Source organism: Vanessa atalanta, chromosome 9, assembly GCF_905147765.1.
Source record: "Vanessa atalanta chromosome 9, ilVanAtal1.2, whole genome shotgun sequence".
Classification (NCBI taxonomy): domain Eukaryota; kingdom Metazoa; phylum Arthropoda; class Insecta; order Lepidoptera; family Nymphalidae; genus Vanessa; species Vanessa atalanta.
In genome coordinates, this window is record NC_061879.1 from 12,149,636 (window position 1) to 12,175,012 (window position 25,377).

General features: G+C 34.0%; 1 protein-coding gene across 1 annotated transcript in view; it reads left to right on the forward strand.

Annotated features, from left to right (window-relative positions):
- LOC125066193 (muscle-specific protein 300 kDa) overlaps positions 1–25,377 on the forward strand; it is a 178,171-nt gene that overhangs the window by 7,737 nt on the left and 145,057 nt on the right. The window contains exon 2 of the mRNA XM_047674164.1: positions 2,538–3,075. Coding sequence (XP_047530120.1) covers positions 2,589–3,075 — 487 coding nt within the window. The 5' untranslated portion in view covers positions 2,538–2,588. The remainder of the gene's footprint in view (positions 1–2,537; positions 3,076–25,377) is intronic.

The following is a 25,377-nucleotide window of genomic DNA, read 5'->3' on the forward strand; positions in this document are numbered from 1 at the left end:
GCTCAGCTATATTGGGCATTACTGATAGTTATTTATTAATTTATGTTTATTTATAGTACAACACTATTTCACACATCTACTTATATTCTTAGTTTAATTTTATTTCGAAAGTTCCGATAGCAGCTTGGATGTTGTTCTTTGTCTTCGTTTGGTTGCAATAGGCTATAGATATATTTTTTGTATAATCTTTGAAGCGATGAATAAGAAGAAAATGGAAGAAGGGTGGTGAAAGGTAAAGCGAATCGAACAGCGCATTTCAGCGCGTTGCACAGATATTGTGACCGTGTTGTTCAATACACAATGGTTTTGTTTTTATGTGGTTGTCTGATGTTAAGTGGTCACCACCGCCCACAGTCCATACATAAATCGACACTAAGAATTAGTAACCATCCTTTCATCGCCAATGTTAATCAGATAGTTAAAGTTTTATTTCTTTTGTTTTTTGAATTTAAAATTCGAATCATTTTATATTAACGAAAATTAGACATAGACGACTCAATTTAAATCTGTGACAATTTTCCTGATGTTTATGTAAAATGTGGGTTTTGTGGTGGCTTTGCCAATATAAAATCGAATTGTGGGGGAGCCCTGCCTTGATGGCATGGTTGGACTACAGCCAGGAAAGCGCGTGCTAGTCGCAATGTATTTTTTTGTAGAACTTGTGACCGTCTGGGTGGCGGCCATTTTGACGCAGAATTTAAAGGTCGTTGACTACTGTTAGCTTTTTGTACGAATAGTCTCTAGACTATAATATTAAAAATGTTTAACTTTGCCGATTCGTAAATTCGAAACATTTGTAAAACATACATCAATAAAAAAGAATATTATTATCAATACAAGATTATATAGGTGATAAATAAGCGTGGAGCTAATACTTATTGACTTCCAGGCAGGATATATTATATACAAATATAATCGTATTTAACTAACATAACTTTGTATTTTAAATGTTGAAAAAGAGTAACTACTGACTTCCCGGTTCTTCTCTGTAGAATCTAGATTCCGAAGCGGTGGTAGCTTTACTTTATATATTTTGTTACATGACGATTCAAAAGTGCTTGTAAAAGCCTACTTGAATAAGGTAAATTTTGATTTTGATAATTAATTTTGCATAACGGTGCCTGAAGTTGAGACATTTTGTTACTAAAACATAAAAAGTACTTAAATTTGTTTGTAAACATGACACTATGCTGTAGGAGTACAAAATAAATGATAAAAAAGGAAACCAACAAGAAATTATTACAACTCCTGATTCGACCAGAGGTCGTACTGTCCAAAATAATTTATAGCGTAGCGTCTTTGAATAGCCATGTCTCGTTTAAACCTTCACCACTTAAAAAACGAACAATCTCAATCTTTCCAAAATGTCAAGAGTTGAGAAGCTAATTTCTAGTCCTGTTGGCAAGTGTTCAAAATAATTTATTTAATAGTTATGTCTTTCAAAATATCGATGCAACGGCTTGAAATCTCAAGGCTGATTCTTATTTGGCTCTTCTAGAAATATTTTTCTAATGTAAAAAACATTCTTCGACGTATTTGAAGGTTTACTCAAAATATTTTTGCAATATTGTTTTTAACAGTTACCATAATTGTGAAAAAAATCCTGTGTTGCCGTTAATGTTCTTACAAATTTGCTTGTAGCAATTTTGCACTGGAGGAACTATTACGAGGGCATCTTTTCCTCGTAATAGATCCTCCAGTGCAAAATTGCTACAAGCAAATTCAGCTTTCCTAAAGATATTTTTTTCAAACAACCAGCACTAAACAACAAAAATGGCATTACCCTGAGAGTTGGCAGTCAAAATCAAAATATACTTTATTCATGTAGGCTTTATTTAAGCACTTTTGAATCGTCATTCAACAAACTATATTAAGTGAAGCTACTATCGGTTCAAAATGCAGATTCTACCACGTGATATATTGGTATATATATGTATACAAATATGTTTACTGTTCCGCATGAGTTCATGTGATTATTTCTCAAAAAATAAAGGAGTAAATATTCTCGATAACCTTTTGATAACTACAAATATGCACTTAATAGTCGATTAGAAGTTCATAAACGTTTGCCATCTGTTTTGTGTTATTTCTACATTTCGAAACGCAACCCTTTATAGGTTTCACTGAAAATAGCATCGTAGTCGGCAGCACGCGACCGAAAGTATTCAATAACTTACATTATTTTTATCGAAACGATCGTGACTTCGGAAAATTTGATGAGAGTAAATGTCGTGAAGTAAAATATGGGGGTTGGTAATACGAGAATGTTTAATGTTCAGGAGCTTCGTTGTTTTCGTTATTTTCTTTAGGAAATTACGACACTGATAAATTATGTTGATATGGCACATTACAATCTTCTATTTTATAAGTTAGCTTGTTTTAAGCCATATTGAATAAACATACTAACAAGCTTGTTACATTATGATAGCTGTCATGATCCGTTCTTTGTCCAAACTTTTGCGTGCTCTCTAAGTGTAAATTAATCATTATATTTATAATATTTAATATGTATTAAAGTTGATGTTTTTTTGTTACAGCGATGCAGATTAAGGCGTGACACACCGGGTTGACAGGAATCAATCCGCGCGATGTCGCAACCGCCACCGGGACGTGGTCGCGCACGACCACCTGGTCCCCCATCTCCCCTCCACTATCGACCACCTTCACCATGGGCGCCAAGCCCACCTCCTCTGATATCTGGGCCGAGACATTCGACTGCCCTCGTCTCACCTCCTCCAGTCCAGCCATCCCCGAAACCGTTCCGCCCGCTTCACTCTCCACACTTACGACAGCACTCGCCGTCTCCGAGTTCCCACTTCTCGATATCTCCGTATCCAATGTCCCCGACGCTGGGTCAAAGCCCTGAGTACTATTATTCCTCTCCGTACGAAACGGTTCGCGAGTACGATTATGCTGGAGCGCCATTAGAACCTCCTCCTCCGCCGCGTCCGATGATTTACGAAGAAGATGAGGAAAGAGGACCATCGACCGCGGAGATTATTGCGAACCAGTCGCAAGAAGGTTACGTGGATGAAAAACTCGCCGAGTATCAAGCGACGATTCAGCTATTACAAGGTTAGTAAAGATTTTCATCTAAATGTATTTAGACGTTTAAATATGTCAGCCTTATACCTTTAGTTTGAGATAAAACTATTTCAAACGGATATTAATTGAATAAATACAGGCGTGAAAATATATTTATATAAATACAGTACATGTGAAAAATACTTGTCTTTAGTGTTTTGTTTAATTTACAAAATATTAATAAATTAAATGAAAATATGAGTTGTTTATAATAAATCGAAAAACATACGTTACCATTACTCTTGAAGAGAAAGATGAGTACTTCGTGTACAGCAAATCAGTCAGTTTACCGTGTTGGTCGGAAGCCAAGAGCGATAATTTCAGAGGCGTCGTCAGGCGGTGGACGATGTGTCAATCTGTTCCTCGGAATCAGCTCGAACTTGTCAGCACTGGCTCGCTCCTTGTGCGCCTGTCAGTCATTCGATTGCTATAGTTAAAGCAAACGATATTGCTATCAAAATTCCTTATGATTCAACAGTATTATTTGACATTCTGTATATTATATTAAACAAGGTTAGGTATAAAATTGTTGTTTTCTGCTATTCTTTATTTAAAAACAATCGTATTATTTCTCATATTCTTTGATGATAACTTTATCGATCTTTAATTGAAAGGCAGTTTACTTATGGTTACTGTTTTCGCTTTGAAAAAAGTTCAAATATTTTGGTTCTTTGTGAGACGTTGTTACTTTTTATAGCTAAATTTTGTTTAGGAAATACAAGATACAAGATTGAAATAACTTTAGTAGATAATTAATTCAAGTAAATTCCTTTTATGAAATATATGTCATTTGTAAAATAGTCGCAAACTTATGTTTTGCTAATTATTTTATTTTGATCTTTGCTTTACTAATTTTAATACTGTTGTTTCAAAATAATCATCTTACTTTATTGCATATAAAAGTTATTTCGACACATTATAATGTAGAGCATTATTTTCAATATGTGACGCATCCTAAATTTGATCTCTTAATTCCCATTAAAAATACAAGAAACATTGTAGTGGGTGTCCAAAATAAATAGCAGTCTAATGTATCGAGATGCATACGTAAGAGTTGTAACACTGAACTGGTGAGATCAGCCACCTTGTGCCACTTTTGACCGCGTTCAAACGCGCTTCCTCTTGCGAAATTTGTTTTACACATGCATAATGGATTGTATTCCGGATCTGGACCGAATATTTTCGGATTGATGACGCTATACACTATTTTTAGTCCATTTGTATGTGTTTAATTGTCAATTATGAATATTTAGACATAATTATGATACGAAAGTTTAACTTTTTTGCCGGCCGTTTCATCACTATGCTTTTCAAAAGTTATTACTGAAAATTATATGATCTATAAAAGCGTGGTTAAATGAATTGATAAAAATCTTCAAGTTGTTACATTTTTAATATGATTATTTTGGACAATTGTTATGTTCAGCAAGTACGGACTTAAGTCCCTAGGTAACAAATTGGTTAGTTATGAAACTCATTTTTATTAAATAAAAACGGTATAATACAATAAATGCTCAACTTTTAGCGAAAATGTTCTTAAGTACCAAATTTTGCTGCAGAAATTTACTAAAGATGTCCAGACCCCTGATTTATTTGGCGCTATCGAAACCGTTTCCTCTAACATCCCTCTGTTCCTCTGGCTTGAAGCCAGGGATACACCTAAATGTTGATTTAATTCAGAAAAGTTGTTGGCGGTGTTGTCTGGCTATTATGTGTCAATGAAGATATCTTCAAGGGTAATGCGACGATGGGATTAAGAGATAAGCTTCGAATACATTTATGCTTTATATTACATTTAAAAGTCGCAATTTAGTTCATTTAATCGGACCTGACTCAACATTAACGTTATGAAAATATTTTCATTAAACTCTACGTTACTCTACGTTTACTACTTATTCTACCAATAAATGTGTCTAATATAAATCGCTATACAATCGCTGTGTCTGAGCATGGATGTGGATGGATATAGAGGTAGGGTACGACCAAAGATACGATGGATGCGATGGATGGACGATATGGTTAGAAATAATGTTACTTGTGAAATGACGTCCGACGAAGAAGTATGAAAGAAGACATGCTGCGCCGACCTCAAGTAAAATTGGGATAAGGGCAGGGATGATGAATCACTGTGTCTGAAGGTTGAGTAAGTGAGGCAAATCCAACGTACATCTCATATTAAATATAGTGGAGTTAATAATTTAATTTTTATATAACGGCAGCACGATGTCTTTCTTTTTTATGAAATCCTCTGTAAAAATACACCTTAATGCTTTTTCGAACATTGCCTAGTGTTCTTTGATGATAACTTTATTGATCTTTAATTTAAAACCAGTTTACTTTACAAATGGTAACCGTTTCTGCTTTGAAAACATTTAGGATTATTTTGACGAGTTCATTAATTTTGGTTCTTTGTGAGATGTTGTTACTTTTTTAAAAGTTATTTAGAATTTTTAATGCCTTTAAAATTGAAATACCTACCAGTCTATAATTAATTTGAGTGAAAGGTGAAATATGTATATAACATTTGTAAAATATATTTTTAAAAAAAGTTTCGATAGCGTCAAATAAATCAGGTGTCTGGACATCTTTAATCATTTTTCTTGGTAAGGATGAATACTTTGTTCAATTCAATGAATTTAAATTTCGAATTTCACTTTCCCTATTTTAGATTTGGGAGAGCTCGCTCGTTGAGTGCACTTAGACAGGTAATTTATTGGCCAAACTCGCGGCATTTTAAGCTATATTCCAAAGAATATCCAACATATGAACATAGCCTATTCTTGACCTAAAAATATACACTAAAATAATATGAAAGTTCCATATCAATTGAGTTGGTAGTTTTGGTGTGAAACTGAAAAAACAAACATAACCTACTTCTTAATTATATCGGTGGTTTATTATTATTATTATTATTATAATAGGTATATATGTATATTTTTTCATACCAACTTGGTTTTTTATTCTATATTTAAAATCGTTAAGCAGTTTAGGGATGTGGCGACCCAATTGTAAGTTTTAACTGTAGCCCATAGACTGGCACTGCTATAAATATTAACTATCTTGGTAACTAAGATGTCATGTCCCTTATGACAGTAGATACACTAGCTCACTCACTCCTAATACCGGAACACAATTCTAAGTATAGCTGTTTGACGGTAGAATATGCGATGAGTGGGTGTCACTATGTGTATAAATGTCGTAGGATGATTATACGAATATTCGCTAAAGTCTAGGGATATTGCGATCTTACAAAGATACGGGTAGTTAGTCAATGGTGGTATTGGCAAAGAATAATCTTGAAATTAGGTTGTTTGTCAATAATTTCAAAGCTGAATGTCTTTGGCGCTACGGGATGTGCAGCATTTTCGCCTCGCGTAACAACCTTTCTTGGTGATAGGGCTTTGTGCAAGTCCGTCTGGGTAGGTACCCATCAGATATTTTACCGAAAAACAGCAGTACTCAGTATTGTTATGTTCCGGTTTGAAGAGTGAGTGAGCCAGTATAACAACAGGCACAAGGGATTATTTCCCTTGTGCCTGTTGTTATACTGGCTCACTTAGGTACCAAGGATGGTGCATTGGCATCTTAGGTACCAAGGATGGTGCATTGGCGATGTAAGAAATGGTTAATATTTTTTACAGCGCCATTGTCTATGGGCGATGGTTACCACTTACCATCAGGTGGCCTATTTGCTCGTCCGCTAACGTATAACATAAAAAAAAACATTGTGATGCGTTGCTGTCTTTGATAAAAAAAAATACATTATGAGTAAGACCGACAAGACAGTATAAAGTGAGAGTTAACAGATTCACTTTCTCGAATTATCAAATAATCTTACAGCATACCTAAATAAGAAAATATATTCCGAAATCATGCGACCTTTACCATGCGATATTTAAATAAATCAGTAAACTTACGTCGCGTGTGCTTCTGTATGTAATCTAAGTGCCTTCTTAGTTGATCAGCGTTTGTAATAATCACATGTGAGATATATATTTGTTTAAATGAAATATTTTATTGGTGCAATATAAATTTTAGTGGACAATATCACATATAATTTCGCATTCCAACGATGTCGAAAGTTGTCGCCTAAGCCAAATAGGTCAAATTTACGAATGTGCGGCTTGGCATTTCATCTCATTAGCGATCTTGCGAATATCTTAATATTAAGTGTAATTATTAAATAAAATATATAAGCCGATTCGATTCTATCAGATTCTTAAATCACTCATAGATTGAAATAACAAAACTAATAACAATTTTGCAAATGGCGCCTGGCAATTACGATTTCTAGAACACTTCGAAATTTCTCGGTTCGTATTTATTCATTTCTATTATTAATATAAGTCGTTACTGCTTAACTCGATCGCAGCCGAAATATATCTGATACAGCTGATTCGGCTGACGTCACACGCCAACACAGATAACGTCATAACAAATGTCGCTAATAGCTCCCGGTCTACAGGAATTGCTTGAAAAGTTTTCATTTACATAATTTTAGTTTATTAGAAACTTTGCAATATTTTTTTTTATATATAAATTGATAGGCGTATAGCCAAATGTGCCACCTAATGCTACGTGGGCACCACCGCCCATAGACAATGGCACCGTAAGAAATATTCACCTTACATTGCCAATGCGCTTTCAGTACTGGAAAGGGGGAACTGAGTTGTTATCTCCCTTGTGCCTGTTAAACTGGATTGCTTATCTTTCCAGCCAAATCAATGTAGTGGGTGGTGATCCTGTCCAGACGGGCTTGCAAATAGCCCTACCACTAAGAAATATGGCAAATTCTTCAATTGTTTCAATATTACAAAATATTGTAATGTATAGTTTTGTCATTATGTTGTGGCGACAGCACACTGCCTTTGATATATGTAAGGCGCGTGCGTCGTTATTTTTGGAAACAACCGACCTACTTGCGAATCGAATGCTGAATGAATGAAGGATTTCCTGGAACTTACACTGTTAAATTTGTAATTTGATATGAATTATTTTGTGCTACACGTTAAACAGCTTTAGTATCTTCTACATATCTCAGAGAAGGCTACGAATTTGGTATCTGTTGCTGTGATTTGATACGACCGTTTATTTTTTATCGTAAATATTTTTCGGTTGTTATTAAATGTTACAACTTCGTCTGTACGTGCGAAGGTTAGATAACAATAATTTCGTAATAAACTTTCGAAACTGAGGCTGAGGATAGACTGAATATGATCAGCATAAGAATTTTATTTAAAAAATCGTTTTTTATTCGTTGGATACTAATGTCTCCCTCTACACATATGATTTGTTAGAAAACAAAATAAGTTGAACTATTTGATAAAGCTTATTTCGACGCCATGTCATAATCTCTTTATTCTTAGTGTGCTATTTCCTAGCGAAGTTCGACGAGCTTTAGGAAAACTATGACTTTTCACACCGAGGCTCTGAAAAGGGCAATGCACTCTTCGCGAGATACCGACGCAGGCTTTTCAAATTAGATAATTTTGTCTAAATTAAATATAGTTTTTCTTGATTTCGTTTCTTATGATTTTCTCGGTTTCTCAAAATATGATCACCATAAGATTTTGCAAACATTTTGCCAGGTGTACAGAAATATATATGTATAAGGTATCGAAGCCCCCACGTAAACTTGTAGTAATATAGTAGTCCTTTTGTCAGCCAAATTTAAACTTTTTGAATAACGCAACTTACAATTACTGTCAATTGGAGACACACTCCAGATTAACCTTAACATACCTAGATATCCATTTTTAAAAGAATTCAACTTTTTTGCGCATCGATTCCCTAAGGTCGAATGAATAAAACATACATCTACCAAGCTGTAGCTATCTTTGCATTAAACAGAAGTGGCGTAGGCTTAATGAAAAGATTACTTGTTCTGTATAACACCCTATATCTAGACTGAATTCTACCTTTTAATCAAGCCAGAATTCTAATTTATTTTACCTGATAACTCTCTGTCTCTTTCTTATGTGCTCTCTATTTCATAAATTAATAATAATAATAAAAAATAATATTAATAATCGTATCATACTCTATTCAAGGCTATCTGGATCGTTGGAGGATTTAAAGTTCTTGAAATAATAAAATATATTTTAATTTCAAACACATAAGTAGGCCCAAGAAAATTAGAACTACATACTCAATAGTATTTATTTTATTTATAATGTATACAATAAACTCGTACACGTTAAAGTAGATACGTAAATAGACGTAAATATGATTATAATCCATTTAGGGGCAATTGTAGGTCGTATATTTCTCACGTTTTATCCTTTACGAGGTAGTCAGCCTTGCTTGTGGTCGAAGTGATGTCACTCTGCACGACATATATGCTTGAGGAATGCAAATCATAACACGATTGCAATTTTTATATTTGCTATTCTACGTAAATAATTAAATGAGTAAATAATTTATTTTCTCGTAATATTTTATGATTTTTTTCCAATTAGGTACAAAGCTTGTGTAGGGAGTGGAGATGGCAATAAGCCACCCAAGATGTGCGGCATGAACTTGCAACTTGTTTGTCTGAGCACGGTTGTATTAACATGAATTGCTTTTCTATGCACTCTTAATTTGATATGATAGATATTTATCATGTAACGGAAATTAATCTCGGTCTCGAAAGATAACATCGGGAACAAAAAAGAGCAATCCGGTCTATTTATAATTTTCGAGCTAGAGACTCTCTTCGGGATGTTTTTAACAAAGTAGGAATACTCACTGTTGCGTCACAATATATTTACAACAATATCATGTATAGTCACAGTAGCATTAATTACTTTAATAAAATCAGTGATAATCATTGTATATGCACAAAAAGTAAGGATAAGCTTAGAACACCAAGTTTCCGACTCCGCAAAGTCAATAAATCATTTTTGGGGCAAGGTATCCGCTTCTATAATAAAATTCCGCAGACATTTTTAACTTTGCCGTTTCATAGATTCAAGTCATTTGTAAAAAATACATTGGTAAAGAAGGCATATTATTCGATACCAGATTATATTGATAATAAAAAAGCGTGGAGTTAATGTCAAAGTCAAAGTCAAAGTCAAAAATCTTTATTCAATATAGAAGTGTTTGCACTTGCTTATTGATTGTCAAAAATCTACCACCGGTTCGGAATTTAGCACCTCGGACCTGAGAAGAACCGGCGAAAGAAACTCAGCGGGATATATTTTTTTTTTCATTTTTTTTAACCATTTTCCATGTAGGTACAATGATAAGTATATATTAGTTGTTTGAAACAGCCTGGAGGCGATCATTTCATTCCCAAGGTGTGCAGTCAACTAAAAAGTCATTAGTGTTGTAATATCCTTTAGCACACAAACGCTCTTTAACGACTCTTTTGAATTTTATAATTGAATAATTTTGAACGTTTACTGGGATCCTGTTGTAAAAACGTATACATTGCCCCAAAAAAGAGTTACTAACCCTGTGTAATCGGGTACTTGGAGTAACAAGTTTATTCTTGTTCCTAGTGTTAATAGAATGTACGTCACAATTTCTGGGAAAATCATTTATGTTTTTGCGTACATACATAACATTATCAAAAACAAATTGAGAAGCGACAGTCATTATTTTAATTTCTTTAAATTTACCTCTTAACGAATCTTTTGGGACCAGGTTATAAATTGCACGAATAGCCCTCTTCTGCAGTACAAAAATAGTATTAATGTCAGCTGCATTACCCCAGAGTAGGATGCCATACGACATTATACTATGGAAATAACTGAAGTACACAAGGCGTGCCGTATCCACATCAGTCAAAAGTCTAATTTTTTTTACCGCATAGGCTGCAGAGCTAAGTCTATTCGCCAATTTATTTATATGGGGGCCCCATTGGAGCTTAAAGTCTATTGTCATACCAAGGAACTCTGTTGATTCTAAAACATCTAATGCTTCCCCGTTTAAACGTACACTCGTTTTGACACATCTTACATTGGGAGTAGTGAATTTAATACATTTAGTCTTTTTACTATTTAACATTAAATTATTAACACTAAACCAATTTACTATTTCAGAGAGAGTATTGAGTATTTAGCTTGTTGACTTTGAGTATTTAACTAACATTACTGTATTTTTAGATGTTGAAAAAGAGTAACTACTGAGTTTCTTGCCGGCTCTTCTTGGTAGAATCTACCTTCCGAACCGGTGGTAGCTTTACTTTAAATAGTTTGTTAAATGACGATTCAAAAGTGCTTGTAAAAGCCTACTTGAATAAAGTATATTTTGATTTGATTTGATTTGAATCAAGGATCAAAATCTACCAAGTATATCAACTTGCATTAAAGTACAATTAAATGTATATATGTATATCACTAAATACTAAGTCATTCTTTTTAAAATAATTTGCCTCATTTATTAATGGTCTTAGAAATGGGATTACAATTTAAGAATAGGCCAAGTTATTATACATAAATAGTACAGAAATGATAAAGTCATAAAGTAGACAAAATATTTTGTATCCTTTAAATTGTTTCGACAAAAATAAGCATTATTGAAGTAAGGTTACAACTGTCCAGTGGCATTAACTAAAACAAACAGTTCACTGATCTCGTCTGTCAGCGCGGCCGCTTTCTCACAGTTTCCTCCACTAAATTAGAATTGTCTCCAAGAATAGGGACATTGACCTCGCTAATTTCTTCGTTGAAAGTGATAATCTATTGTTAGTACAGATAATTATCAATAAAGGCTCGGAAAATGTCTGTGATCACAAAATTATTCGCCAAAAAAAGATCCAAAACGAAGATAAAACAACAAGACTAGTTTTGAAGACTGGCCTTCTGTTTTCCTTTTTCTACACATTTAGAAATATTTTTCTGGTGTTTTTGTGTCTTTGTTTTTTCTGTAATTAAGAATTACATTTATGAGCGTTGGGGAAAGATCGGCAATGGGGTAACCACTATTCATATGTTTTTCTCCAGTCAATAGAAGTAGTTTTATTAGCTTGTATAGCTTGGAGGAAAATACTCAATAGCTGATTTTACCCAATGCACTATATTTGATGTGATAGCGGTCTTGTATCAGAGATCATATTTTTGGTTCATCTGATATGGGTGAATTTACAAGGTCATGCTATTTGGAAGAATTAGCAACAACAATATATAGCCATACGAGTACAGTTATTCTTCTTAAAAACTCAAAATCAAAGTCTCAAAATCTATTTATTAATAATTTTATTAATATTGTGATAAATGATTTTTTTTTCTTTCACCTCTACTATAGTAATCTCTCACAAATGTATATCTTACGTAATATTATATAATAAAATAAAATTTGTAAAATAGGATACAGTGTCTAGTTGTCTATTTTGAGCGAGTTGACACTTTATTGGCGGTCTGATGAATGTGCGCGCGTATCATAGAACATCTCATATTTTTCAGAACAAGCCAATAGATAAAAATGATGAATTATTTTCAAATAGATAATTAAAATATTAATATATTTCTACAGTTCAAACAGATACAATAAAAACATATATAAATTTAATGAATTGTAATACTGATTCAATACCCTGAAAGCTTCAATACATATGCTTATAAAAGTTCTTAAGTTTCATTAAAGTCAAAATTATAATTGATTCAAGTGAGATCTTAAAATCATCACAATCTTCATTTGAATATATTGAATGAAATCTAAAACTACTACTGTCTGTGGAAGTTTTACCAGCAAATGCTGTCAATGAACGATGTAGCCAGAATTTAATGAAGGAGAGATTCAAAATTCATTTGCTTAAACATTCTAATTAAACACAATTTATGTAAGTATTTTGCTTGCACAAACAATCATAACAAACTTCTTGGTTGTTTGTTATTTGTATATTCTTATAAATATATTTTTTTTCTTAATGATATAGATTGATAAACGAGCAATAGACCACCAGGCAGTCGTCACCGCTCGTAGACATTTTCGCTTTAAGAAATATTAACCACACCTTCAATCGTCAATAATTGAGCCTGTAGTTTTATGGTTTAGTCAACTTTGAAACTGGAACCCAACAATACTAAATATTTCTGTTTGGCGGTAGAATGTTTGACACTGTATAGTACCACCTAGTAAAATATATGGCTGGTCTATTAACACCATAAGTAGTGCTAGATATAAGTCTAAGTCCTAGTAGAATTCGTAGTCAAGAGACGTGATGTTTGAACGAAATTAGACATCAGTGTGCCCACGTACGTTCCGAGCGCTCGATATGTTTCTGTTTTAATAACAGTATATTTAGGATACAGTCATCTTTATTTAAAACGTCTCGATGCCCGTGTGCAGTGGTGGATTGAGATGTTCTATGCCGTATTATATTATGATAAGAAAATATATAACGGGTGCTCACTCGTTACAGATTTTCTTATATTGTTGTTGTGTTGTGTATCTTTATGTATCGATGTAGAATCGATGTAAAAAACTTCTTTAATTTTATAGCTACTGTTCTAACCAGTCGTTTATTTATTACAACTTATTTATTTCATAAACTTACAATAAATATACTACACATATATATGTATTGTTATATAATATTGAAGTGGCCAAATACTCATCGATATTTACATGAATGAACAGCGTACACAACATAAAAGAGAAATGCATGTAAACTACAACAACAGAATCATGTTGAAAAGTATGTAACTTTACAATGTAGTCCTGACTAACTTCTAGTTATCTCAAGGAAGACCAGCCAAGTATGCACTCTCTATTCCGTCATGGGTTCCGTATTCATTGATGAGATGTTAAATCCGACACCACCGTGAAGAGTTCAGGCACAGGACTAACGGCTGTACGTGCTTTCGACTCGACCTGGGTGTATCTCCAGATCCTTGACCTCTAGACTACCGAGGGAGGCATGTAACTTTAACCTAGGGTAAAACTCACAGATAGGCAATGGAAGAGTTTTATTTTTAATAGGGATTAACCTCAATAGTATGTTGAAAGAAATATTGTCTGAATAGCATATGTATCCATATATTTGTGCTCTCCTGGTATTCTATTGTATTCCGCTGAAATTATTGTCCTGCTGTGTTTCGCTTTAACCGTTAAGTGACCCAGTTATAAAGGCTACCGATTCAAACGGCTACATTTCTCAGCAACTCCATCTTAAAATCCTACAGATAATACTGTTAAAATTTATTTATTTACCTGGTGGCAGAACTTTGTACAAATTCGTCTGTGTGCGAATAGCACCCTCATCATCTTTCCTGTAATAAAACTAGCTATTGCAGTGTGTGTGAGTGTGTAATTTCAAGCACAAGAGATACAATATCTTAGATGATTGTCAGAACATTGACCACTTAAGGAGTTGTTGTGCTTCTTGCAGAAAAAGGGCGAAGATGATCCTTAACCCTTTAGAACGACCATTTGCTGAATAAATAAATAAGCTTAAACTTCATGGAGCTTTCATTAAAATAAGATTACTTCAAGTGGGCATTTGATTAGTAATTTTACAGGATTACTTATATTGAATGTTAAGTTATTACTGGTTTGAAATGTTAAATCTACCGAGGAGTATCGCCAAGAAACTAATTAGATTCAAAACATTACTTAAGCATCAGAACGGAATCTTTGAACAAACGAGCAGTTAATGTTTTTAATAGTCTGCGCCTACGCGTCGGTGATCTATGATGTACGGCCAACGTTCGCAAAAACCATAATTTATTCGGAAGTTATGATCATGTCAAAATAAATTATAGCTAAAGGGTATTTTGAAATTTGTGATTCGTTAACAAAATAACTAACATTATTATACGACGTCGAATAAATATCATGTGTCTCCCAAGCTGGGTGGATAACCGTCCCTCGCCATTTATAAAATAAAATATATTAAATAATGATTTCGGGGTATACTAAAGAGATTTTGTTTATTTTTGAAGGATTGTTTTCCTTAATAATTTAGGAAAGAATACTCGTAAATGGGCATGTTGGGCTACCATCCAAATATATTGAGGAGTTATTAGTCATATCATCAGCATTACCCCACTAACCTTGGGAACTAAGATGTTATGTCCTTATGCGTGTAATTACACTGGCTCACTCATACTAGCAACCGGAATGCAGCTTCTCCAATCCCTCCCCGCTGATTTACTTATATCGTCGCCCTACCCAGCTACACTTTATATCATAAAATAAAAACTTATCTTTAAAAGTTTTTCTTTTTTTAATTTAAGCTCATTATTACTACGATTGTATATAATTATCAAGAAATTGGCGAATTCATTGTTCATCTGTCATTCTTGATTATGTTAATAAGTAATTATGGCGCTCTTACCTTCCACTTACTTTGTAAAGTGAAATTAAAACAACGCGACTATATAGAGTTCCATTCATTTAAATTGAACCCAGATATGTTTCCTTTAAATCTGTAAACGTTCGTGATCTCGCATCGGCTTAAAGTCACGTTTCTCGTGAGGCGAGCTGAACGTTGGAACTCTAGTAATCGGGTCATAGAAACCCTGGGAAGTATAAGTTGTATATGTGTGTAATTAAACATAAGAACTATTCATAGCCTCTGTACTTACTCGTTTATTTTAAGGAAGAAATAGAGCGCGTGCAATAACAATCAAATTAGAACATTCTTAAATCAAGTAGGCTCTTATAAAAAAATTGAAATCCTCAATTTACTTGAATGCAAAGCTACCGCCGCTTCGGAATGCAGACTCTACTGAGAAGAACCGACAAGGAAATCTGGTTACTCTATTTCTGTAATGAAATACAAAGTCAACTACATAAACTTAAGATTTATGCGTCCTGTATCGAAATCGACGAATACGAACTCTTCGCGTTTTTATCGTCTATATTCTTGTATTGTGTACAATCTATAGTATTTTTTTAACTTTAGATTCTGATTTATTAATATTCAAAATTAAATATATCTGCTGGATCTTATAATAGAAACGAATACCTTCTTCCTGGAAGGATGTATTGAGTTTGCGGAGTGAGAAACTTGATGTTATAAACTTAATAAATTACAGACATTTTGTTTGATAAAAGATTTGTTGCAAACATTCATTGAAATGCTTTAAAATTTGTTATTCTTCGCGTCGACTGTGGACTTTGTTTTTTTATTAATAAGCTTAAGCAATACCTTAAGATTTCTTTCTAAATCTTCTAGGTGTTCTTTGTTTACTGTCTATAATAATCATCCTTTTAAAGCTATTTTCTTGGAGTAGGGCGTTCTGCAACCCCGTCGGGTAGGTACCACCAACTAATCAGATGTTCTTACTCCAAACAGTAGTACTCAGTATTGTTGTGTTTCGGTTTGAAGAGTGAGTGAGCCAATGTAACTATAGGCACAAAAGGCATAACATCTTAGTTCTCAAGGTTGGTGGCGCATTGGCGATGTAAGGAATGGTTAATATTTTTTACAGGGTCATTGTCTATGTATAGTGTAGTGTGTAGTATAGTGTATTTGTTGCTCGTCTGTCTTAAAAGAACATTAAAAATTATATTTCCAAGGATCTTCGGGAACAGGCGTAAAAAACTTTTCGTTTTTAAAGCAAGTATCAAAAAAATATATTTTCATAAATAAATAATAAGCATTTTTAATAATAAAAGAAAAAGATAATAAACAACATAAATATACTGTGTATACCGAAAACGTATCCAAAATTACGTTTTTCATAGACTTTTAATTCGGTGTACTCTACAATGTTCATTCTAAACAGTATACAGATAAAGCAGTGAGTCTATACATTAGATTAGTACATATATTCAGATGACCTAGGTCCTAGGCTATTCCGGTTGTCCCATACAATGGCCGCTCAGGTTTCTAGCGCGGCTCGTCCGACCGGTTCGTTTTAACTCCTCTGGACATTCCATTCAAGTGTAGGCGGTGAAGTATACTTTGTTTATATATAGGGCGTACTGTCTGTATCTCAGGAAAGTTTTGATTTATCGTCTAGCTATTGTTAAGAAATTAAACGAGTTAAAAACATTTGCTTTCATCTCGTCGATGATCAACGACGGTGATGACTGACAGCGACAAAACATCACGCGTTCTAGTATAGTTTAGTTTGATTGTATTGTTATTTATGTCATTTCCGTTTGTACCGTGTATAATTTATAATAATTTAAATTTATTTAAGTCATCTAACGTAGTATGAAAGTAAATCTAGAATGTTAATCAATCTACTTCTAATTTTCCAAGTGTGGGTAATATGTGTGTAAATACATTTTTGTATAATCGAGCTGATCTGATGAAAGAGAATCGTCATTATCGTCAGGGAACCATTTCAGTGGCTACTAATAAAAGTCTGAAGTTTGAAGTCTCATGTTGTTTTGACGAGATCTTAAACATTAAAGCGTATTTATGATCTTTTGTAGTCTTTCAACCAATGATAGGTTTTGATATAAATATAGTATTGACTTTCGAAAAATGTAAAATATTCTAGCATCATTATAAATATTCTTATCTTGATGAACGTCTGATAATTTCGGTAAGACTAGTCAGTCATATAAAATATTCGTATTAGAACATTTTTGAAGACTATTTTGGACTGTATATTTAAAAAAATATTGTATAGAAACATTCAAGTAGGAAAAACAAATTAAAATATAATAATGATTTTGTCTATACACAGAATTATTACTTAAAAGTGATGTCACTTTAATTATTTATTTATTACATTGACGTGTTACCTAACAAAGAGATGCGTCGTTTAAAGTGTCGTTTCGTACCAGAAATAGGTATTTGTTTTTGTTGCTTTACAATGTTTCGCACACTTATCCTGCCTTTTCATTGAATCTGAGAAATTCTTATGCAAAGACAAAAAAAAATATGTTATTAAATTTTCAAAAGTCAACTCACGTACCGCGCAGAACTTGCAGAAATGCCAATCTATAAACACCGATGCGTTTTGCTTAGACAAACGTATTTGATACGATTTAATGTTATTTAAAAAGGGGTGAACTTCTAGGAAAACGATAATATACTATATAAATAAACTTGGCCGTGCGTGAAAATCTCTATCAAAAACGACTTCTCTTCGTATAATATTTCGAGTCGCACAAAAATCTTTTAAGGGGACTCTTAGACAGACGAAATTCGTAAGTTTATTCTTAAAAATCCTTTCCTTCGACAATCTTTGTTCACTTGACTTATCAAGTGATCATGTCGATATTTGTATACATTTTTCTTTTTAACAAGCGGATATGTAATTCGTCCTCAGGATTTGTGTCCACAGAGGGAGAAGAATTGTAGAAAGATATTGGACTCTTTGTTGTCCTTCTGAACGATTTCAGCCACGGCAGTAAGTGATCTCCACCGCCCATAGACATTGACGTTGTAAAAAATAGTAACCATTCCCTACATTACACCGGTGCGCCACCAACCTTGGGAGCTAAGATATTATGTCCCTTGTGCCTGTAGTCACTGACTGGGTCACTCACCCTTTAAACCGGAACACAACAATACTAAGTATTGTTTGGTTTGGTCGTAGAATATCTGATAAGTGGGTGGTACCTCTCCAGACTTATTTATTCACTCTCAATAATCACGCAAATCTGACACGACTGGAATGAATTCGGGAACAGCACCAACAGCTTCTAACATTATAACAGAAACTTCGATACATGTTTTCTGACCCAGAACTTGTACCCAGGATCACACGGTATGTCAGATAGGCAGTTATATAATATAAAAAAAAAAACGACGTAGTCGAATCGTTTTTGAAGATTTCGGTAGATTATAATCTACCGAAAAGTAATGCGTTAAATAGTGAGTCAGCTTCGGTTCATGATCTTTCGAAAGTTTACAATTTCACGTGATGGATTATAATGTAACGGTATTTATATTTAGACGGTGATGTATATGTTTGATCCTATCACAAAAAAGGATTCCAAGGTAGTCAATAAAAACTGGATGTTCGTCCAGCGTAATATCTAACTTATATGAAAGAAGTCGCGTCCGGAGAATCTCGTCGAGCATATATTAGGTGAAGTATACAAATTGTGTTTAAGTGATAAAACGACCGGTTTCTCCGGTTGTTACCGAGCATTGTTCGCGATACCGACGCCGGCTTCGTGAATTATAGAAGCAAGACCTGGAATAAAATATTACGAAATTAATCTAATACATTTCGTTTATTTGCTGTTTATGAAGCGTACTTTAGTAGATTTCATTATAGACTGCTAGTGCGTATGCGCTGTTTTCAACTTAAATGCCTAATTCGATAGTAATATTTTTACCATCGAAATGTTAGAGCACGTCTCGAATTGGCCACCTGGTGATGGTAAGTAGTAATAACTGCCCACAGACACTGACACTGGCTTTGTAGGAAATAAATTTATTTCAAAGACGTGCCGTGGAACCTGCGCGTGCACTCTCTCTGGCCGTGTCGGATTACAGCTGCATCGGTCTATGAAGGGAACATTCACTTAAATACTATAGTTTCTGCGTAGCCATTTGTTAGCTGGTTGACGACAGTATTTCAGATTAAAAGAAAATGTACAAATAAGAAAATGTATAAATACGACTATCGCTACAGAAGCCTAAAGGCTTCTGTAGCGATAGGCGTATTTGTACCTTAGGCATTTGTACATTATTTATAATGTAATAAAATGATATTACGAAATAAAAAGATTAGGATATAAATGTAGTAGCTAACAGTATGTACATAAGTATACATAAAATATATCATGAAGATTCTGTCGCTTTCCGGTGAGAAGTTTGGAGGGCATTCCAAAACGTTACATCTGACAGATTTTCAAACTACACATACAGATTTTTTAATAATAATAAATATTGGACAACATCACATACATTACTGTGATTCCAATGTAAGTAGCTAAAGCACTTTTTGCAAGCAAAGTGTTATGAAAAATCAGAAGTAACGACGGTACCACAAACATCCTGACCCTATACAACATAGAAAATTAATGAACTTTTTCTACATCGACTCGGCCGGAAATCGAATCCGGGACCTCAGAGTAGCGTACCCATAAAAACCGGTGTACACACTACTCGACCACGGAGGTCGTCAGTCAAACAACAACAGATTTCCTCAAGATATCCTTTACCGCCTTTAACGAGGTTAATTATAAACAAATGAAGGAACAGTGCTTGTCAGAGTATGAACTCGCAATCATCGGTTATATAAGGGCTCTACCCACTAAGCCATTTCGGCTTTTATACTAGTTCATACGGAGTAAACAATATGACATATTTAAAGAAAATAAGTGTATATAACAATTGAAATTGTTATCGCAACTGGATCTTGATAGGTTTATTACAAGCGCTCCTTGTAAATAGATAGTTATGATCGCGTTTAAGGATTTTAAGATTTTTAATACGCACTTGCAATATACATAAACCAATAAAAATAACTATAGTCGTGTTCCTTACCACACCCACGTGACTTTTGATTAGCGTGCGTTAAGATAGCACCATTTACTGAATGTCATTTAAAATTAAACCTTATGTTTTATGAATAAGGTGTATATTTAATATTTTAATAACTTTTACTATAAACAGTTCAATGAACTCCATAACGCCGCGACTTACTTGCGGATTTCTTCGTAGGAAGATTCAGTACAATCAATACGTTAAGTTAAGTCAAGTAAAGGTTGTTTGTTTGTTTTTTTTTTTTAAATATCTAAAGAACTTTTGTTGATGTATAAACATTTATATTTCCAATTTAAAAGTGCAAATGATTTCTCACGCTCTTTTATTTAAACAATATAAGAGCATCTCAATAAAAGTAAAACTCGTTTGCCAATAAATTGCGTCCAATGTAAATTTTATGCGATTTTGCTTTGTGAACATATTAATATACAAGTTTCAAATAGGCATAATAATTTAAACGCACATAAACGAAATGATAAACACATACTGAGACGGTTTTTGGAGTTTACCCAAACTCCACCACTCTGTTTCGATACGGGTTCGTGGATACGGGTGGCAGATTTTCGTTACCGATGTCTTCCTTTACCGCCGAAGGCGAGATGAATTATAATTAGAAATTATGCCGGCATTTAGTGGTGCTTGCCTCGGGTTTGAACTGTAAATCATCGGTGAAGATACACGACTTGTAACCACCGGACCATCAAATCAAATCATTATTTTTTATTCATTATCATTAGCAGCCTGTAAATTTCCCACTGCTGGGCTAAGGCCTCCTCTCCGTTTGAGGAGAAGGTTTAGAGCGTATTCCACCACGCTGCTCCAATGCGGGTTGGTGGAATACACATGTGGCTGAATTTCATTGAAATTAGACACATGTATGTTTCCTCACGATGTTTTCCTTCACCGCCGAGCACAAGATGAATTATAAACACAAATTAAGCACATGAAATCTCAGCCTAAGACTCTCAAATCAAAAGCCATTGGTAACTTACAATTATATTTTTTTAAGTTATTCATTGAAACTATAAAATTAATCATTGTATTTCTTAAAGTATAGAACTATAATTAATGTTATTTAAACAAATGATATTTATCTATTACTGTAATCCCTAATACATTTTTCTTTAGACAACAATAGCCTCTACTCTCTGAGTGGCACACCCGCACACCTGATAAGATGTATGTTTATTGTACCAGACTTAAAGATCTCAAGGAAAAAAACAATTTCAACATTACATTCATGTATTTCGAAGCAGATATTTCTTGATTTAAAAATATTCTATTACATTTTTATATTTGAATTATGATTACCGAAATAAAACAAAGTTTTTCGAAATCCTTTTGAAAAAGCCAGTCATAATACCAAATTGCTCAACTGTCGGTATTACAACAACGAGCTTCCTCATGAACGCTGACTTTGTTTACTATTCAACTCATCATTCAGCAACGCTACAAGTGTCAATGAGAAAATCTAAATAAAATACCCGTCACATTGTAACCAATGAACGCTGTGTTTTAAAGTTAAACATCGTCTAACTCTATAGTCTATTGGCTAACTTATATGACCTGTATCTGAGGCTATCTCTGGGTTGGACTACAAAAAAGTTTCCGAGTTTTTCCGTTTAGATTTCTCAATAACGGCCGGGGTTCTGGAACTTGATACTGTTTGCAGTTCCATGTCTCGGAAAATACGTTAAGTCTTTCGTCCTGTGCATGAATTTCCTATCTTGTCATAGTGTGTGTGTGGAGTGACGACATACAGTGCACTTTTGTTTGCACACATTTGTGCACTATAATGTTCTACGCAGATGGTTAGTTAGAGACTCTTTAAATTCATAAACTGGTCGCAATTTTACTAGTTGATATTTCGAGTCATACCTTTATTGCTTCCTGATGGTTCAGGAGGATCTAGTATTTTTCTACCAGCGTTTCAGAAAACAATTCCACTATGACCCGACTTGTGCAGGAGTTAATATTAACCATTGTCTCTGTATATAATTGTATAAAACACGCCAAGGCCCAAGATTCAAATGCCGAATCTCAAAAACTAATTGAGTTTTTTTTCGGAAAGGCAGCAGCAACTGTTGAAATGCTTTTAACCAGTTTTTACATTTTTACATTAGCAGCCTGTAAATTTCCCACTGCTGGGCTAAGGCCTCCTCTCCCTTTGAGGAGAAGGCTTGGAGCATATTCCACCACGCTGCTCCAATGCGGGTTGGCGGAATACACATGTGGCAGAATTTCGTTGAAATTAGACACATGCAGGTTTCCTCACGATGTTTTCCTTCACCGCCGAGCACGAGATGAATTATATACATAAATTAAGCACATGAAAATTCAGTGGTGCCTGCCTGGGTTTAAAACCGAAATCCATCCGGGCCATCTCGGCTCTCAACCAGTATTTTTTGTTTTTTATTCTTATTCGTTTGTAATTCAATTTGCAAATGAATAAACAGTGTATATTGTTTAAGCAACTTTTTTGTACTAAAGCGATCGTTTGTCGAATTAGAAGGGTCCGAAATGGGTCACAGTCTGCCAGACACGCTAATCATGGGAGTTCGAGGTCGGTGAAGGGTTTTCGTTGTCGGACATTGATTCCGTTTAAAAACGATGTGTTTTAATTGTGCTCGATTAATCAAGGAGTTCAAGTCTTGATATTTGTAATAAAACACGTTTAAATTGATTCAATTGTTAAATGGTTCTGATTCTACATGTTGCACATCTCTCATGAGTATTAACATAAAATTAAAAAAAAATATGTTGACTGACAAAATGGCATACAGGTCACTTGATGGTAAGTGGTCATCACCGCTCGTAGACACTGGCACAAGAATCATTAACCATTCCATTTATCATCAATGCGCTACCAATCAAGTAAATCAAGTTGTTATGTCACTTGTGCGTGTTTTAACCTTGGCTCACTCACCGTTAAAACATGAAGAGTTATAAGAATATCTGATAAGTGGGTGGTACCCAGACAGGCTTGCACAAAGCCCTATCACAATAAATAAATTTCTTTTAAACGTATTCACATAAAATTTTACATTAAAAAATAGAATGTAAAAGTTGGTCAATTATTATTAATATTGAATACGGTTTTTACTACCTTTAATTATCTTTACTTTTCTGTGCGTGTGTGAGTCTTTGGCGTGTGCTTTTAAGCCAGTTTTATAAAATAGATGTAGCTGAAATATTGCATACACTTTTAGTGATGGTAACAAACAAAAAATATCCAATAAAACATATATTATATATATATATATACATACGACTCGCTGAACCTGTGGCTTTACCACTAAATGTATAAAACTTTAACTATGCACACAAATCGTTATCCTCTATTTACGCCCCAATTGGTGAATAGGGGATGACGGTACATTACTTTCGAGATTGTTTTAGTGACACGAAAACGTAGCTGGCTAAGATTACGAAGCTAAATGTAAAGATGATTAGTACCTATACAAAGAGAACTCTATGGCTCAGCCAGATGGTGCATCCATCCACCTTACAAGTGCAAATGATTTCTCACGCTCGTGTATAAACTTATTTATATAAAAAAATTATACATTTATATAAATCTTATATACATAAATTAACGGTGAGTTTTAAAGATCTTAGACAAAAATTGTTGTGTATTTGAGTGGGTTTATGGTTTAGATTGGACGTGGTACCTACCGGTGTAATCTTAAATTAATTTTTTTTTATATGACTCTGACGGAGTCAGGACGAGCTAGTGAATGCATGTAAAACATTAAAAAAACGTTTGCATCTTTTATCAGATTGAATTTTAGTAAACTTTTAGTAGTACCTATACTTGTTGGGATAGATGCAAGAATTAGCAATTTATGTTATAAAGAAACTTTATGAAAGAAAATTTGTTTTGATTTTGAAAATAAACAATACTTACTTTAATAAAGCAATGAGTCAACATCTCAAGGGAGGCAAGGCTACTACGCAGGATATTATATTGTGCAAGTGTGTGCACAATCACAGGTGCACTCTCCGTTACTCTGAAAATCATGACAATCTAAAATCGGAGAGAGTTCAGGCTTTACTTGCTTTCCGAGGCAAGGGATTGTACACACTTGGACTATACTTTCGATAAACAATAACTTTTTAACCGCGCGACCTCGGTACCCAAAACCTCGGAATTTGCGGCCTAGACCAACCAGACAGTTTCACAGAATTTGTTTTACTATTAGGATTGAGAGGAAACTTAATAGAACTATACGTAACTTTATACAATGTAACTGTAACTATAGATTTTAGTTTACATTAAGTACACTTCAGCTTTCACAAGCGTTAAACGAAATGGTCGAACAATAATGACTAATGGCGTTAAGACTTAACTGGGACGTTATGACTGTAAGTAACATTCTGTATATAGCCCAATGGTTCTCCTCTTTAAGAGATTTTAGAGCATATTCCGTTATACCGGTTTTCTTCTGACGTTTTCCTTCATCATTAACAGGAAATATTTGTAATTACTCGTTTAGCACATGTATTCGGCACTTGTTCGGATTAATCAGCGAGTCTCATATTTATTCTTTAATTTCAACCTTTATATTTTTTTTATACAATATTTAAGTGGATGGATAAGACATCTGATGATAAGTGGTCACCACTAGTACTATGAGAAATATTAACCATTCCTTACATCACGGAATTAAGATGTTGTGTAGTTTGTGCCTGTAGTTACAATAAGCTCGTTCAAGCCGAAAAACAACAACACTTAGTAGTAGAAGTGTTACTGTTTGACTGTAGAATATCTAATTAGTGGGTGGTACCTACCTAGATGGGCTTCTACAAGGCCTTTTTGTATCACGTGCCTCTTATAATTATTTTTAAATTATCATGTTACTGGATTATCATGTATCTGCAAGCCTCCCGGTGTTGTAGATGTCCATGAGCGGTATATATAGTATATTATTTTCGGGAAAGATACAGCATAG